We start from the raw sequence: 18,327 nt of genomic DNA on the forward strand, positions 1-18,327 counted from the left end.
CAGTAATTATTTTCTTCCTTTCAGAAAATCCCAATGAGTCAGATAATTTTAATAATGGTGGGCTAATTTCTGTGTCTAAATCTCTTCTGTTTCTGGATGAAAAAGAAGACCATTCCGAGGTACACTGAAAAGGAAAATGGGAATTATAACCCAGGGAGGTGAGTGAGGAGAATTTATTCGATGTTGTTCAAAATAGGCACATTTTTTTTGAAAGTTGAGAACTCCTGTGGTAGTAGAGACAAAGAATGTACATACACATATTTCCATACATATTAATATATGTTTATATATGTATGTAGATCCACCTTTAGAATATATAACAACTCTTTATAGATGTGACTATTGTCCAACTCTTAGTTATATATTCTAAGCAATAACACTGGCACATCATAGAGCTAAGGAGAAACTGGCTAAATTAGTATGAATAAATTTTTTCAAGGTATTATAAGGGTCATTTGGGGAAAGAGAAAAGGCTTATATCAACACTTGTATAATGCATGTTATGGTAAAGGTAGTATAAGATGCCCATAAAAATATAGAAAATTTTCCTAAGAAAATTAGATTCTGAAGAAGATGTGATACTCAAGGGAAATATCAGACAACTGAAAGACAACTTTAAGGCAAGGACATAGTATGTGCAAAATATGGAAGAGTAGAAAGAACCACATCTTTGGGGAATAATAAGTTTTTCTTTCAAAAAATATGTATTGAACAGGGGGACGTGGCTGGCTCAGTCAGTAGAACACGTGACTCTTGATCTCAGGGCTGTTAGTATGAGCCCCACATTGGGTGTAGAGATTACTTAAAAATAAAAATCTTTAAAAACGTATGTATTGAACGTATTTATGGTGACAAATGCTGTTCCGAGCGCCGAAGACACATAATTAAAAGCCACTATTGACAGACATGATTATTTAATGCAAATCTTGTAGTCTACATGAGAGAGGAAGTGGTGAGAATCTAAGTGGAGAGGTTGCATAGAACCCTATAAGGGATGGCTTTGTCAGTTTCTGGCAGGGAGGCAGTGAGCTTTGAAAGATTAAGCTGGGGCAAGACACAATCAAATTTACATTTTATAATTTGCTTTCATGCAGAAACCGTAACAAGAGAAAAAAGTGAAAAGACAAGAAATTTGTTCAGTTATACATCAAAAAGAAAAGTGGTGAAAAGAGATAGTAGATATACTTTATATCTTTAAAAAAACAATTTGGGGAGGACTATACATTTAGAAATGATATATAGCAAAAGTATGGGGGTTTTTTGTGGAAATAAATACAGATTGAGACACGGGATTAAAGTTGGAACTCTCAAAAGTATATAAATGTAAAATATTAAATCATCTATATACATATACACATAGAAGCTAATAAATGATAAATAGCATGAAAAGGATAAATATATATACAGTAAAACCTTGGATTGCAACTAACTTGGTCTGCAAGTGTTCTGCAAGATGAGCAAACATTTCTAATAAGTCTTAACTTCATAAACAAGTGATGTCTTGCAATATGACGTGTACATGATGCTGAAAATCACCTGATCACAATGAGCCAATGGTTCATGAAATCCGCTTTGATTTACGAGTGCTTTGGATTACAAGCATGTTTTCAGAATGAATTATGCTTGCAAACCAAGGTTTTATATACATCTAGCTAGCTAGCTATTTATATACATATATCTTAACATTTGTTAAAAGGTAGCATGTTATAGATCACTGGGCAAAGCTATGAAAACATATGTCACACAGAATGAATTGCAAATGAAAACTAGACATTTATAAATGCTCTGACTCACCAGTATGTCCAAGCAGTTCAAATTACAATTAACACTGAGATATTGCTTTATATAAAACAGACCACCAAATATATTAAATGGCACCTATATGGAATACAGAGAAAATTTTAGACATTACTATTGGAAATGAGAGGTGTGATAGCTTTCACAGAAAACAAACTGAAAAATGTCTCCTAATCATTTTTAAATGCTTCACATCCTTTCATACAGAACTTCTACCCCTGAGAATTTCATCCATACAGATAAAGCCACTAGTGTGTAAGAAGTCATATATAATGATTCCTTTTCACAGCATTGTTAGTAGTGGCAAAAAGCTGGAAACAAAGTGTATGTAGAAAAATATGGTGCAACCAACTAAATAAGGAAAAATCATCCACAAAAATGCAATACCATGCCATTTATGTGCTCATGTTATCAAATAAAATTAAAAATGTTTACATCTACAAGATTACATGTATGTATATGTACAGAGAAATATTAAAATCTGATAGCATTATTCGATTAAGACTACAAATGACTTAAATAATATAAGAATATTATCCTGATGTAATGAATAATCATTAAACTACTTTGTCCTTAAAGCGTAATCACTGCTGACCCATTGCTTCCGAATTATGTGGGGATGCTTGTAAAAATGGTATTTTGATGTACCATGATAGTTTTATGAAAAAGAAATAATTCTGTGCACATTGAAGTTTGCAGATCTTTGCATTTTAAGTTTTCTGTTCAGGAAGGTAGCATGCTGTTTAATACATGTGAGTTTGTGTGTGTGCATGTGTGTGTGTGTGTGTGTGTGTGTGTGTTCTGTGCACACACACGTGTTTTGTAATAGGACACATTATATTACATTCTGATGTAATGCCATACAAGTGTGTATGAAGAGGAAAATAACAGTTTTTCTATTTATGGCTTTCGTTCAGCCTTGAAGACACTTTGATGAAGACCTAACTATCGAACGGAGCAAGAATCCACCTCGTCCACTGAAGATGACAGTACAGTCCTGTGTCTCCTAGTATCCCGAAGAAGGCTGCTGAATTTCTAAAAATTAAATTGGTGAATGTAACTATTCGAAGCTGTTTATAAGACTGTCAAGGGGATGGACTAAAAAGCACTATTGATGATTTAAATTTGTCTTAACTTCCTATTCTTGGTTTTATGAATTTCTGAGTAGGTTTTCTTTTTAGGCGTTTGATAAATATAACATGATGTCTTTTGATTTGAAAATATTTCCATTTGCATATAATTGATGTTTTTTCCTAGTTTGGTTGAAATAATAATTTTTTTTCTCATTGCCAAATCAAAACAAATTTGTTTTTCTTTAGGTTGTTTTTCAAATTTTTATTTAAATTCTAGTTAGTTAACATACAGTGTAACCTTAATTTCAGAAGTAGAACTCAATGATTCATCACTTACATAGAGTACCCAGTACTCATCAGAGCAAGTGCCCTTCTTAATACCCATCACCCATCTAACCCATCTCCCACCTTCATCCCTCCATCTAGCCTCAGTTTGTTCTCTATTGTTAAGAGTCCTTTATGATTTGTATCCCTCTTTTTTCCCCCTTCCCATATGTTCATCTCTTTTATTTCCTAAATTCCGCATATGAGTGTAATCATACTCTATTTTTGTTTCTCTATTGAGAAACACTGATGATGAGTGATGCTGAATATCTTTTCATGTGTTTGTTGGTCATATGTATGTCTTCTTTGGAGAAATATCTGTTCATGTCTTCTACTCATTTTTTAATTGGATTATTTGTTTTTTGAGTGTTGAATTTGATTAGTTCTTTGTAGGTTATGGATTCTAATTCTTTATCAAATATGCCATTTGCAAATATCTTCTCCCATTCTATAGATTGCCTTTTAGTTCTGTGGATCATTTCCTTTACTGTGTGGAAGATTTTTTATTTTCATGAAGTGCTAATAGTTCATTTTTGCTTTTGTTTTCCATGTCTTCATGACATGTCTAGTAAGAAGTTGCTGTGGTCATGGTCACGGAGGGGGCTGCGTGTGTTCTTCTCTAGGATTTTGATGGTTTCTGTCTCACATTTAGGTCTTTCATCCATTTTGAGTTTATTTTTGTTTATCATGTGAGAAAGTGGTCCAGTTTTATTCTTCTGCATTTCGCTGTCCAGTTTTCCCACTACCATTTGCTGAGGAGACTGTCTTTTTCCCTTGGATATTCTTTCCTGCTTTTTTGAAGATGATTTGACAATATAGTTGTGGGTCCATATCTGGATTTTCTATTCTGTTCCTTTGATTTATGTGTCTGTTTTTGTGCCAGTACCATACTCTCTTGATGACTACAGCTTTGTTATATGGCTTGAGGTCCAGAATCATGATGCCTCCAGGCTTATTTTTCTTTTTCAGAATGTGCTATTTGGGGTCTTTTGTGGTTCCATACAAATTTTGGGATGGTTTGTTCTAGCTCTGTGAAAGGTTCTGATGTTATTTTGATAGGTATTACATTAAATAGGTAGATTGTTTGGGGTAGTATAGACATTTTAACAATATTTATTCTTTCAATACATGAGCATGGAATGTTTTCCATTTCTTTTGTGTCCTCTTCAATTTGTTTCACAAATATTCTATAGTTTTCAAAGGGAAGATATTTTATTTCTTTGGTTAAGTTTATTTTTAGGTATCTTATTGTTTTTATAAATGGGATAGATTCCTTGATTTCTTTTTCTGTTGCTTCATTATTGGTGTACATAAATGCAACAGATTTTTGTACATTGATTTTATATCCTGCAACTTTACTGTCTTCATGGATTAGTTCTTAGCTTTTTTTTTTTAAGAAAGACAAGGTTAATGATTATTGAAAGATTAATGATACATTAACAATGTATACATTGATGTATACAATGATACATTGTTGTCTCTACAAGACCTGAATCTCATTGGTTCTTAATATATAATTCTGGTCACTGACAAAAAATGTACAGCCACACCTGGTAAAGATACAAAGATTGAATCGTTCACTTCCTTGTTCCTTAAGACAGTGTAACTATAACTGAAGTGAAAAGTAAATTATGTCTTTTCTATATAAATGTATGTTATCATAATGATAATTCATATTTTACTAAAAATCCATATTACATTTTAACACAGAAGATAACATTTAAAGAAAAATTTATAACAACTCAACATTAAGCTTAGAGTATATTGTTAAATATTCCATTGTCAGTTGCAAATAGATTTTTAACTCTTTCTTAGTATTCTGGTATTGAGTACACTCTCTTCTAGCATTTAGGGCTTCAAAGCCACTATCTTGGAGAGCCATGAAATTTGGGTCACTTCTCATTTTTTTTCATTCCTCTTGTCAATTTCAAACATCTATTTGACATAAATTAATTAAATCATGTAATCATTTACTCTTTGATTCAATAATATTTACTAAGTACCTACTTTTTGTGGCGTTGCACATTAGCACCCAATTATATGCCATGGACTGTTCCCCCATTACTATATATGTCAGTAAAAAATTACATATATATACATAGATAGATATGTATGCATCTATATCAAATTGTAGTATACAGTTGTAGGAACTCCAGCTATGTAATAATTAACATATACATTTATGTACATATTTTAAAATAACACATAACATGAAAATCGTTTTTCCCTGTATTTAGATTTATTTTACCAAAATTATGTATGATAACATCAGTTGTTAAAACACCTCCTTATGAAATACTAGTAGGAGGTAAATGAAAATTGTGTTCGTTCTTTTAGAATTATTGCAATTGTTTGAGGGAGTATTAATAGTAATGTGCCTTCCCTTTTTGGTTGCTCAATATGTCCCCGGATGGTGAAATTCTACTCCGTGTGATAATAGTTAACACGTGGTACTTACCGCATACCAGAGGTGGCTTTAAATGTTTTACATGAGTTAGCAATTTAATCCTCACTGTAATCTGACAAATTACATGCTTTTTAATATGCATTTTAGATTTGGGAAAACTGAAGGATGGAGTGTTAGGTGACTTGCCTAAAGATAAGCAACAAAGAAATGACAGAGCTGAAATTTGAGGGCAGGTACTCTGGTTCTTGAAGCCATAATCTTAACCATCATATGATATACACCAACTTTCAAAGTGAATTTTGGCTTCTGTGGGGTGAAGACATTTCCAACTTTCATAGTCTTATACCCACTTATGTGTAATTTGTGATACTATTTGTAGAGGACCTATATACTTTGATGAAACAGGGCAAGAATAGAGTGTGGTCCATCTCAACAGAAAAAAAGGACCAAATCTATATTACCCAAAATTTTGCCTATGTCTCTCTGATCCAAATCTAACTTTTCTGCGGGTCTCAAATGTTCTCATCTCTTATATTTGTATTACTTGGCCACTAAAATCACCTTAAAAAGTAATATTCTTTGAATTTTAAAAGCAGCCAGAGAAAAGAAAGAAGTTATATACAAGGGAAAACCCATAAGGCTATCAGCTGATTTTTCAGCACAAAGTTTGTAGGCCAGAAGGTAGTAGCATGATATATTCAAAGAGAGGAAAGAAAAAAACCTGCACCCACTAATACTCTATTCAAAAAGCCTATCATTCAGAATAGAAGGAGAAATAAAGAGTTTTCCAGACAAACAAAAGCTAACAATTCATCACCACTAAACTAGCCCTGTAAGAAATGTTAAAGGGCACTCTTTCTGTGGAAAAAAAGATCACAAGTAGGAAAAAGTAGTAAAATTAAGCATATCTATAAAAATCAGTCAAGAGATTCACAAAATAAAATGATGTAAAGTATGACAAAATACACCTAAAACATGGTGAGGAGAGGAGTAGAGAATGGGTTCAAACTTGAGCGACCATAACTTAATATAGACTACTATATGCATAAGATGTTATATACAAACTGAGACATAACCACAAATCAAAAACTACTAACAGATATGCAAATAATAGAGAGGAATCCAAGTATATCATTAAATAAATCTAGCAAACCATGAGAGAAGAGAACAAGGGAAGAAAGAAACTGAGAACTACAAAAACAACCACAAAACAAGTAACAAATGGCAATAAGTATACACATACCTATCAATAATTACTTTAAATGTAAATGGTCTAAATGCTCCAATCAAAAGGCACAGGGTGACAGAATGATTTAAAAAAAAAAAACAAGACACATGCTATATGCTGCCTACAGGACACTCATTTCAGACCTAAGGACATGCCGGATTGAAAATGAAAGGATGGAAAAGCATTTATCATGCAAATGCAAATGAAAAGAAAGCTGAGGTAGCAATAGGCTTTAAAACAGACCATAATATGAGAGAAAGAAGAACACTCTATAATCATAAAAGGACAATCCAACAAGAAGATGTAACAATTGTAAGTATTTATGGACCTGACATGGGAGCACTTAAATACATAGAGCAGCTAATAACAAACATAAAGGAGCCATCGATAGTAATACAATAATAGTAGGGGATTTTAACACCTCACTTACATCAGTGAACAGATCATCTAAACAGGAAATCAACAAGGAAACAATGACTTTGACATTGGGTCAAGATGGATCTAGCAGAATTATTCAGAACAATCTATCCCCAAAACAGCAGAATACATGGAATATTTTCCAGAATAGATCATGTATTAGGCCACAAAACAAGTCCCAGCAAATTTAAAAAGGTTGAAATCATACCATGCATGTTTTTTGACCACAATGCCATGAAACTAGATATCAATCACAAGAAAAATCTGTAAAGACCACAAATGCATTGAGGTCAAATAACATGCTACCACACAACAAATAGGTAAGCCAAGAAATCAAAGAGGAAATTAAAAAATACATGGAAATAGATAAAAATGAAAACAAAGTAGTTAAAAATCTCTGTGATGCAGGAAAAGTTGTTATAAGAGGGAAATTTATAGCAATGTAAGCTGATCTCAAAAAAAAAAAAAGAAGAAAAATTTTAAATAGAAAACTTAACTTTATACCCAAAGGAGCTAGAAAAAGAACTGACAAAACTCAACACTAGTAGAAGGAAGAAAATAATAAAAACATATTAGAAAGAAATGAAATAGAAACTTAAAAACCAAAAAACAATAGAACAGATCAATGAAAACAGGGACTAGTTCTTTGAAAAGATCAACAAAATTGATAAACCTTTTGCCAGACTCATCACCAAAAAATACACCCAGAAGCAGAGAGAACTCAAATTAAATCAGAGCTGAAAGAAAAAAAAAAACAACTGATGCATAAAAATATGTAAGATAATAAGAGAATATTATGAAAACTTATATACCAACAAACTGGACAATTTAAAAATGGATCAAGTCCTAAAAACATATAACCTCCCAAAACTGAATCAAGAAGAAATAGAAAATTTGAACAGACCAACTATCAACAATGAAGTTGAATCAGTAATCAAAAAACTCCCAACAAACAATAATCCAAGACCAGATGGCTTCACAAGTGAATTCTACCAACTGTTTAAAGAGTTAATACCTATTCTTCTCAAACTCTTCCAAAACACAGAAGATAAAGGAATATTTCCAAATTCATCCTTTGAGGTCAGCATTATCCTGATACCAAAACCAGGTAAAGAAAACACACAGACACACACAAACAAACCACACACAAACTACAGGCCAATATCTCTGACAAACATATATGCAAAAATCCTCAACAAAATATTAGCAAGCCAAATTCAACACTACGTTAAAAGAATAATTTGTCACAATCAAATGAGATTTATTTAGGGGATGCAAGCATGTTTCAATCAATATTTGCAATACATTACATCAGTAAGAGAAAATAAAAATCATATGATCATCTCGATACAGAAAAAGCACTTGACAAAATCACCCATTCATGATAAAAAAAAAAAAAACTCAACAAAGTAGGTTTAGAGAGAATATATATCAACATAATAAAATATTTTTTTTTCATAATAGTATATAAAAACCCACAGCTAACATCATACACATGGTGAAAAGCTGAGAGCTTTTCTCCTCAGATCAGGAACAAGGTAAGAATGTGCACTCTCACCATTTTTATTCAACATAATACTGGAAGTCCTAGCCACAGCAATCAGACAGGGAAAAGAAATAAAAGGCATCTAAATTGGTGAGGAAGAAATAAAACTTTCACTATTTGCAGATAATATGATACTGTATATACAAAACCCTAAAGACTCTACCAAAAAAAGCTACTAGAACTGATACATGAATTCATCATCAAGGTTGCAGTATACAAAATTAATACACAGAAATATATTGCATTCTATACACTAATAATAAGGTAGCAGAAAGAGAAATTAAGAAATAATTCCATTTACAATTACACCAAAAATAATAAAAGTGCATCTGAGTGCACTTTGTTTTCATTCTTATCTATTTGATTTCTTGGCTTAGCTATTTGTTGTGTAGTAGCATGTTTTTTTTTTTTAGGGAAAATTTCCAAACTTTTTATTTTTTAATAGTTTATTGTCAAATTGGTTTCCCCACAAGTGCCCTCCTCCATTACCACCACCTTCTTCTCCCCCCCCCCCCACTTCAACCCTCGGTTCTTTTTCAGTATTCAATAGTCTCTCAGGTTTTGCGTCCCTCTCTCTCCCCAACTCTCTTTCCCCAATCCTCTCCCCACGGTCCTCCATTAGGTTTCTCCTGTTAGACCTATGAGTGCAAACATATAGTATCTGTCCTCCTCCTGACTTCGCTTAGCATGACACCCTCGGAGCACATGTACCCCAATGTTCAGAGCATCACTGTCAACAGTAGCATGTTATTTGACCTCAATGCATTTGTGGTCTTTACAGATTTTTTCTTGTGATTGATTTCTAGTTTCATGGCATTGTGGTCAAAAAAACATGCATGGTATGATTTCAATCTTTTTAATTTGCTGGGGCTTGTTTTCCATGTGCAGTTGGTTAAGCATCCAACTCTTTATCTTGGCTCAGGTCATGATCTCATGGTTTGTGAGATCAAGTCCTGTGTTGACCTTTGCACTGACAGCACAAAGTCTGTGTGGGATTCTCTCTCCCCCTCTCTGCCTCTCCCCACCATTCACTTACACTCTCTAAATAAATAAACTTTAAAAGAAATACCTAGGAATAAACTAAAGAAGTGAAAGACCTGTACTCTGAAAACTGTAAAACACTGATAACAGAAGTTGAAGATGATACAAAGAAAACGAATGTAAATACATTCAATCCTCATGGATTGGAAGAATACATTATTGCTAAAATGTCCATACTATCCACAGAAATCTATACATTTATGGCAATCCCTATCAAAATGCTACAGGTAATTTTTTACAGAGCTAGAACAAATAACCTTAAAATTGTATGGAACCACAAAAGACCCCACATAGCCAAAGCAATATTTAAAGAAAGAGCTAAACTGGAGGTATCACAATCCCAGATTTCAGGATATACTACAAAGCTATAGTAATCCAAACAGAAGGATACAAACACAAAAATAGGCCTATAGATCAATGGAACAGAATAGAGAGTACAGAAATAAACCACAATTACTTGGTCAATTCATCTTTGTCACAGTAGGCAAGAATATGCAATGAGAAAAGTACAGTCTCTTCAACAAATGAAACTGGGAAAACTAACAGGCTTATATGCAAAAGAATGAAACAGTATCACTATCTTACACCATAAAGAAAAATAAATTCAAACTGGATTAAAGACCTACCAGGTAATATCTGAAGCCATAAAAATCCTGGAAAAGAAAACAGGCAGTAACTTCTTTGACTTGGCTGTAGCAATGTTTTTCTAGATATGTCAGCAGAGGCAAGGGAAACAAAAGCAAAAATGAACTATTGGGACTACACTAAAATAAAAAGTTTCCATATAGCGAAGAAAATAACCAAGAAAATTAAAAGACAACCTACTGAATAGGAGTATATTTGCAAATGACAGATTTGATAAGGGTTAGTATCCAAAATATTTATTTTTATTGACATTTACTTATTTATTTTGAGAGAGAGAGAGTGCAAGTGCAAGAGGGGCAGAGAGAGAGGAAGAGAGAGAATCCAAAGCAGGCTACCCACAGTCTGCACAGAGCCCAAGGCAAAGCTTGGTCTCACAAACCAGGAGATCATGGTCTGAGCCAAATCAAGGGTTGGACGTTTAACGACTGAGCCACCCAGGCACCCCAGTTTCTAAAACATTTGAAGTATTTATGCAACTCAACACACACACACACACACACACACACACACACACACACACACACACAAATAATACATTGAAAAATGGGCAGAAGACATGAACAGACATTTTTCCAAAGAAGACATACAGGTGGCAAACAGACACATGAAAAGATTCTCAACATCTCTAATCATCAGGGAAATTAAATCAAAACCACAAGGAGACAGCACTTCACACTTGTCAGAATGGCTAAAATTAAAAACACAAGAAACAACAAGTGTTGGCAAGCAAATGGAGCAAAAGGAACACTTGTGCACTGTTGGTGGGAGTGCAAACTGGTGCAGCCACTACGGAATGCAGTATGGACGTTCCTCAAAAAATTAAAAATAGAACTACTAATTGATCCAGTAATTCCACTAAAAGATATTTACCCAAAGAATAGGGGAACATTAATTAAAAAAGATGCATGCACCTCTATGTTTACTGTAGCACTATATACTATGGGCAAACTGTGGAAGCAGCCCAAATGTCCATTGATAGATAAATGGATAAAGGAGAGGTGATACACACACACACACACACACACACACACACACACACACACACACACACACTGGAATATTACTCAGTCATAAAAAATGAAATCTTGCCACTTTCAACCACATGGATGGATCTAGAAGTTATAATAGTGAATGAAATGAGTCAGAGAAAGAAAAATACCATAGGATTTCATTCATATGTGCAATTTATGAAACAAAAAAGAGAGTAAAGAAAAAGAGTCAAACCAGAAAATAGATTCTTAACTATTGAGAATAAACTTATGGTTAGCAGAGGGAAGATGGGAAAGGGGATAGGTGAGATTGGTGAAGGGGATTAAGAGTACATTTATCATGGTGGCCACTGAGTAATGTATGGAATTGTTGAATTACTGTTATATGCCTGAAAGTAATGTAACACTGTATATTAACTATACTGGTATTTAGAAAATAAGAAATGACTTGCTTTATTCATCCTGAAATATCAAGGGGATACATGATATATACATGTCATCACTGAGGATGTAACCCTTGATTATTTGGTTGAGGCGGTGTTTATTGGATTTCTCTGCTCTAGTTATTATTCTCCCTTTCCCCTAGTTTGTTTTTGGAATTAACTAAGTGGTAATTAATAATGGTAATTATTTCTATCAAATTTTATTTGAGAAATTTTAAAACTTTCTCCGTTAGTTTTGAAATATATTTTCACTGTGCACAGTAGTCTGGGTTGATAGGTTCTTTTCTTTCTTTTTTTTTAACTTTTTAATGTTTATTTATTTTTGGAGAGAGAGAGACACACAGAATCTGAAGCAGGCTCCAAGATCTGAGCTGTTTGCACAGAGCCTGATTCAGGGCTTGAATCCACAAACTTTGAGATCATGACCCGAACTGAAGTCAGACGCGTAACTGACTGAACCAGCCAGGTGCCCCTAGGTTATTTTCTTCTGTTCAGATCTTAATACATATCATTTTCACTGTCTTTATGAAAGTCTCATCTTGATAAGAAGCTTACTGTAATTATTTTCTGTTCCTCTTTAGGTCATGTGACTTTTCCCCTCTGGTTTATTTCTCTTTCTCATTCTCTCTCTCTCCTTCTTTCTCAATTCAACATAGTACACTGTGTGTGTGTGTGTGTGTGTGTGTGTGTGTGTGTGTGTGTGTGTGTGTCTCATCTCGTTTGGTGTTCTTTAAGTATGTGGGACCTGTGGCTTGGTGTCTATCATTAATTCTTGACCATCATTTCTTCTTCCCCATTCCATCAGCATTTTCCTCCTGGCATTCCAATTACAAGTATGGTGCACTGTTACATACTGTTCCACAGCTTTTGGATGTCCTGTTCTTTGTTCAGTCTTTGTTGTAGATTCTTCCTCAATTGTGTTCTTCAAGTAACCATGCCTTGTGTAATCCCCTTCTCTTGTGTGTGGGTTGGGCCTAATGACTTGCTTCTAATGACTAAAATACAGCAAAAATGCTGAGATGTCCCTTTGAAGATTGGGTCATAAATGACTGTGATGCCATCTTTCCAGTAGTCTCTCTTGCTGAAAGAGTTCATACTCTCTCTGCTCCATGGAGAGGTCATTATGGCTCTGAATGAATGAATATGGACTGAGCGAAGCCTCTGTCTAAGTCAGCAAGAAACAGCATCCCTCAAGTGTGGGCTTGGGATGCCATCACAAAATACAACAGAATGGGTGACAACTGGAATTTATTTTCTCACTGTTCAGGGGACTAGAAGTCCATCATCCAGGTGTTGGCAAATTTGGTGTGTCTTGAGAGATCTTCCTGGCTTGCAGACGGTTACCTTCTCATCAAGTTCGCACACGGCCTCTCCTCTTTGGGCATGCAGCAAGAGGGTCTCTGGTGTCTTCTCGTCTTCCTACTGGTTTGAGGTCCCACCCTTATAACTTCACTTAACCTTAATTACCTCCCTAAAGGCCCTATCTCCAAAGACAGTCACATTGTGGGTTAGACCTTCAGCCTATAAATTTGGGGAGGATGCAATTCAGTCCATAACAGTGACCATGGCAGTGGATCTTTTGTCAGTCAAATCTTGAGGTGAAACTACAGCCTCAGCTGGAGCCTCAGGGGAGCCCCTTAAAACAGCCACTGCCAAAAGAGAAGGTTATCACATTCATTGTGCCTGTGCATTGTAAAGGTGAGAAAGCGAGGCAAACATTTATAGTAGGAATTGCTTACTACCAAACGTCTGAGGGAGAGAACTTTGGAGACTGGAAATGGAGGAAGCCCAAAACAAAGGATTTGTTGTGGAGGTGTCAGTATGTACATTTTGTCACAGAACGGCCACAACCAGGTTTTCACTGTTCCATTTTTTTAGTTCTCACTTCTGTGAGATCAAAGTTCACACATTTACCAGCAATCATTTGCTCTGCATTGTGTGAGCAAGAAAATATCAAAGAAGTGAAAATGATTCCAGTCATCCTGCATTTTGAAAATTTCAGGAAGTTGCGGCCTAGAAACAGGGTACCAGACCCAGTTTCAGTACTCTCCCTTTGTACCCTCCATTCTCTCAGTCATATGACCTTGTGCTGGATAGTAAATTATAGTTCTCCAATGCTTGTTTCATCTCCAGCTTTCCAGAAACATTTCTCCCTGTTTTTCTTCTGTTTCTGACTTGGGCATTTACCTCTGTCCTGAGAAGAGAAAAGGAGACAGTGTCAGAGGTATAACCACTCATACCTCGCAAACACTGAAATTTAATTAGACTCCTTAATAACACATTTGATGGTAATTGTAGCATAATTCTATTTAACCTTTGTTACGTGATCTGGCTATCTAGGTTGACAAGGAAGGGACAAGGAAAGACAAAGCTTTTGAATTTAGCAAAGATCATTTATAAGAGCTAAGGTGTTTATCTGAAGTCTTTATTTTCTTATGTTTCCTTTTGTATTCTATATGTTAACTTCATTTTTATTAATCAGCCTACTCCATATAGAATTATGGTGTGAAAAATCCTGACAAGTACACTGATAGGCTTGTTGTCTTTTCCTTGGACCTTTCACTATAATCAGGAAGACGTGGGCTTATAAGAAAATGTGAGCAATAACTATAACATATCAAACATAAGGGAGAAAAGGAAATTTTCCCAAAGGATAGGATGTATAAGCCCATTAAAATATACAATCACTGTGAGCTAAGAAACTACTTCTACTGGTTTCCACCAAATGTTTTAAATCATTTAAATTGATGTTTTCCAAACTCATTGGATGACTAAAACTTATTTTTTTTCCACCTGACCATTAACATTAAAAATCTAATTTTCTGAGGCACCTGGGTGGCTCAGTGAGTTAAGTGTCTGACTCTTGACTTATGCTCAGGTCATGAGCTCACGGTTTGTGAATTCAAGCCCCACATTGGGTTCCTGCTTGGAATTCTCCCTCTTCCTCTGCTCTTTCCTCTGCCTCTCTCAAAATAAATAAGGGGAAGGTGAGGGACACGGATCAAGGGAGACTACTGAATACTGAAAACGAACCATGGACTGAAGGGGGAGGGGGAGGGTGGGAGGGGGTGATGGTCATGGTGGGGGGCACTTGTGGGGAGAAGCACTGGGTGTTTAATGGGAATCAATTTGACAATAAACTATTAAAAAAATAAAAATATTGAAAAAAAACCATCTAATTTTCCAAGGCCTCAATTTTAAACATTCTCATGGATTATAGAATATCTTCAGCTGTGTTTATCCATGCTCATATTAACACAGCAAAAGTTTCATAGAAAATATGGCAGGAAGGGACACCTGGAAGCAATCCCACTAGGTTTCAGCTCAGGTCATGATCTAGAGGTTTGTGAGTTTAAGCCCTGCCTTGGGCTTCTCACTGACAGTGAGGGGCCTGCTTCAGATTCTCTGTCTCTCCGTCTCTCCTCCCCTGCTTGTGCTCTCAGTCACTCTTTCTTTCTCTCAAAATACAATAAATAAATGTTTAGAAAGAAAAAAAGAAAATCCAGCTGTGAACCATGTAATTTCCATCTAAGCGCTTTAACATAGCCAGTTGTAATATGTGTGCTAAAGTAAACAAATCTGGTGATATATTTTACCTTTTAAGTAAAAACCACATAGACCTTTTAGTGCAAATTATGGATCTTTTGGAACATTTTGAGTGGCATGCCGGAGTCCAGCTCCAGCAGGTCCAGGGTTCCTTGAAAGGATGGATGGTGCCAGCACGAGAGAGTGATGAGAGAGCCACAAGTTTCTTTCCTGGTCACCAGGCAGGCATCTCTGCTCTCTCTGCTTTGGTGTCTCTTTTTATTGATCAAGCAATAACATGACATCAGAAAATAGGAATTGCTTACAGTGAATAATTCTTAGGTGCTTTAATCATCGAAAGTGTACAGAAACAAGTTTTACAAAAATGTTTTTTAGAACCATCCCATTTGCTCTTGGCGCCCATCTCCCAGATTAAGAAAGTAACAAACCTATCTGTTTTGCGCAGGTTGGTTATTGGCCAATATTTATGACTTTGTTTTTAATTAACAAGTTACAACCAATCATGTACTTACAGTGAAGTTGACAAAATAGACAAAATATAGGACAAAAATAGAGAGGAAATGAGAAACAAAAAATCTTGGAAGTTTGGTGGTAATTAGTGTGGCAGCAATAATGGAGGCAGAATATGAATCCAAGAAAAAAGAAAATTATGAACAAAGTCAGCAAAAGAAAATGATAAAAGCCATGGATTAGAAGTCAGACAAGGATATGAAATTGTAAAAATGACAATAAGGTGTATATGAGAAACACATATTTATTATTACCGAATGCTAGGTACTATGGTAAATGCTTTACATCATTCAATTTAATTCTCACAAGCACCTAAGAGGAGGTATTACTGTCTCCACTTCTAAATAAAAATCAAACACTTAAAAGCTAATTGATTTATGTAAGTTCATATAGTTATTCTAAAACATAATTTAAACCCAGGACCAGCTAAGTCCAAACTCTTGATCTTTCTGCTATAACTTTCAGTAAAGAAGAGAAATAAAAAGAAATTATGATGAGAGAAACAAAGAACAAGTTTCTAATGGTCTCAAAAGAGTAAGAATGGACAAAGGAAAATATGGCCAAGAAATATTTCAGAGCACTTATGAAATAGTGATAATCTTTAAACTTACACTTTACAGACATTTAGTGGAAATGAGGAATGGCAAAGGGTCACAGGGCTGGAAAGGGCTGTCTGTTCTGAGACTGGAGGCCTAAACAGTGTTCGGACTTTTGAAGATTCCATGCTACCTCTGCCAGTGCTGTGTCTATACCACACCACAGCACACCATTACTGTAAGTCAATTTAATATTTTATGACAATTTTGCTTATGAAAGAAGACCAGCAAATTTCTAGAAAATCAGCATAATGTATGACTTTTTAAAAAAAAAGACTTCTTTGGGGTGCCTCAGTGGCTCAGTCAGTTAAGTGACCGACTCTTGATTTTGGCTCAGGTCTCAGATTTCGCTGTTCATGAGTCCCAGCATGGCATCAGGCTCTCACACTGACAGTGCAGGGCCTGCTTGGAATTCTCTGTCTGTCTGTCTGTCTGTCTGTCTGTCTCTCTCTCTCTCTCTCTCTCTCTCTCTCTCTCAGAATCAATAGATAAACTTAAAAAATGATAAATAGAAAATAAAAGATTTCCTTTTGAGTAGGACTAGCTTACATCTAGCAAAGTCAACTTAATGAATTACAGTTCTTCATAATTCATCTTAGTTCCTTAAAGGATTATGCTATTTAACCTTTAACATGCTGCATGCCATGTACTTAATTTGAAAATGAACAAGAAAGCTGAAAATGTTTAATATGGCAGGATGGCATTGCCTATGTAGAGGGTCACAAGTTCTGGTAACGATACTTCAGTAGTTGTCTCTCTTCTTTCATGGTCATTATTGTGCTATTTTGGGGGGCTTATCTTCCATTCCTGCATATGTTGGTTTCAGCTTACTAAATCTACTTATCTAATGTTGTATATTGCCTTTATGAATTTACATCTATTCCTATAAATCCCAATGATTAATTCTCCCATCTGCTTTTAAAATAATGTTTCTAAAATGCTAATTTTAGGGGCACCTGGGTGGCTCAGTTGGTTAAGCATCAGACTTCAGCTCAGTTCATGATCTTACAGTTTGTGGGTTTGAGCCCTGTGTTGGGCTCTGTGCTGACAGCTCAGAGCCTGGAGCCTGTCTTTGGATTTTGTGCCTTTCTCTTTCTCTGACCCTCCCCTGCTCACACTGCTTCTCTCTTTCTCTCAAAAATAAATAAAACATTAAAAAAATAAAAAAATAAAATGCTAATATTATATACCATACCCTGATTAAATGCTACAAACAATAGCCAAACTATGGAAAGAGCCCAAATGTCCATCAACTGATGAATGGATAAAGATGTGGTACATATACAATGGAATAATAATAGACCACCACAAAGAATGAAATCTTGCCATTTGTAACAATGTGAATGGAACTAGAGAGTATTATGCTAAGCAAAATAAATCAGTCAGAGAGATACAGATATCATATGTCTTCATTCATATGTGGAATTTGAGAAACTCAACAGATGAACATAGGGGAAGGGAAGAGAACATAAGATAAAAACAGAAGGGAAGGCAAACCATAAGAGACTCTTAAATACAGAGAACAAACTGAGGGCTGCTGGAGGGGAGGTGGGTGGGGACATGGGTTAAATGGGTGATGGGCATTAAGGACAGCACTTGTTGGGATGAGCACTGGGCATCACCTGTAAGAGATGAATCACTGGGTTCTACTCCTGAAGTCAAGACTATACTGTAGGCTAACTCACTTGAATTTAAATAAAATAATAATAAAATAAAATAAAATAATAAAATTAAATTAAAATAAAAATAAAATATTTATTTAAAC

General features: G+C 35.1%; 1 protein-coding gene across 3 annotated transcripts in view; it reads left to right on the forward strand.

Annotated features, from left to right (window-relative positions):
* Positions 1-3,020, forward strand: part of CD163 (CD163 molecule) — a 34,619-nt gene extending 31,599 nt beyond the window's left edge. Inside the window, exons 16-17 of one of the 3 annotated variants that reach the window (XM_029955107.1) lie at positions 106-158; positions 2,715-3,020. In XM_029955107.1, coding sequence (XP_029810967.1) covers positions 106-128 — 23 coding nt within the window. In that variant the 3' untranslated portion in view covers positions 129-158; positions 2,715-3,020. The remainder of the gene's footprint in view (positions 1-105; positions 159-2,714) is intronic. The other 2 variants (XM_029955108.1, XM_029955109.1) reach the window with 2 other exon arrangements.
* The last annotated feature ends 15,307 nt before the right edge of the window (positions 3,021-18,327 follow it).

This window comes from Suricata suricatta, chromosome 10 (genome assembly GCF_006229205.1).
Source record: "Suricata suricatta isolate VVHF042 chromosome 10, meerkat_22Aug2017_6uvM2_HiC, whole genome shotgun sequence".
NCBI classification, from domain to species: domain Eukaryota; kingdom Metazoa; phylum Chordata; class Mammalia; order Carnivora; family Herpestidae; genus Suricata; species Suricata suricatta.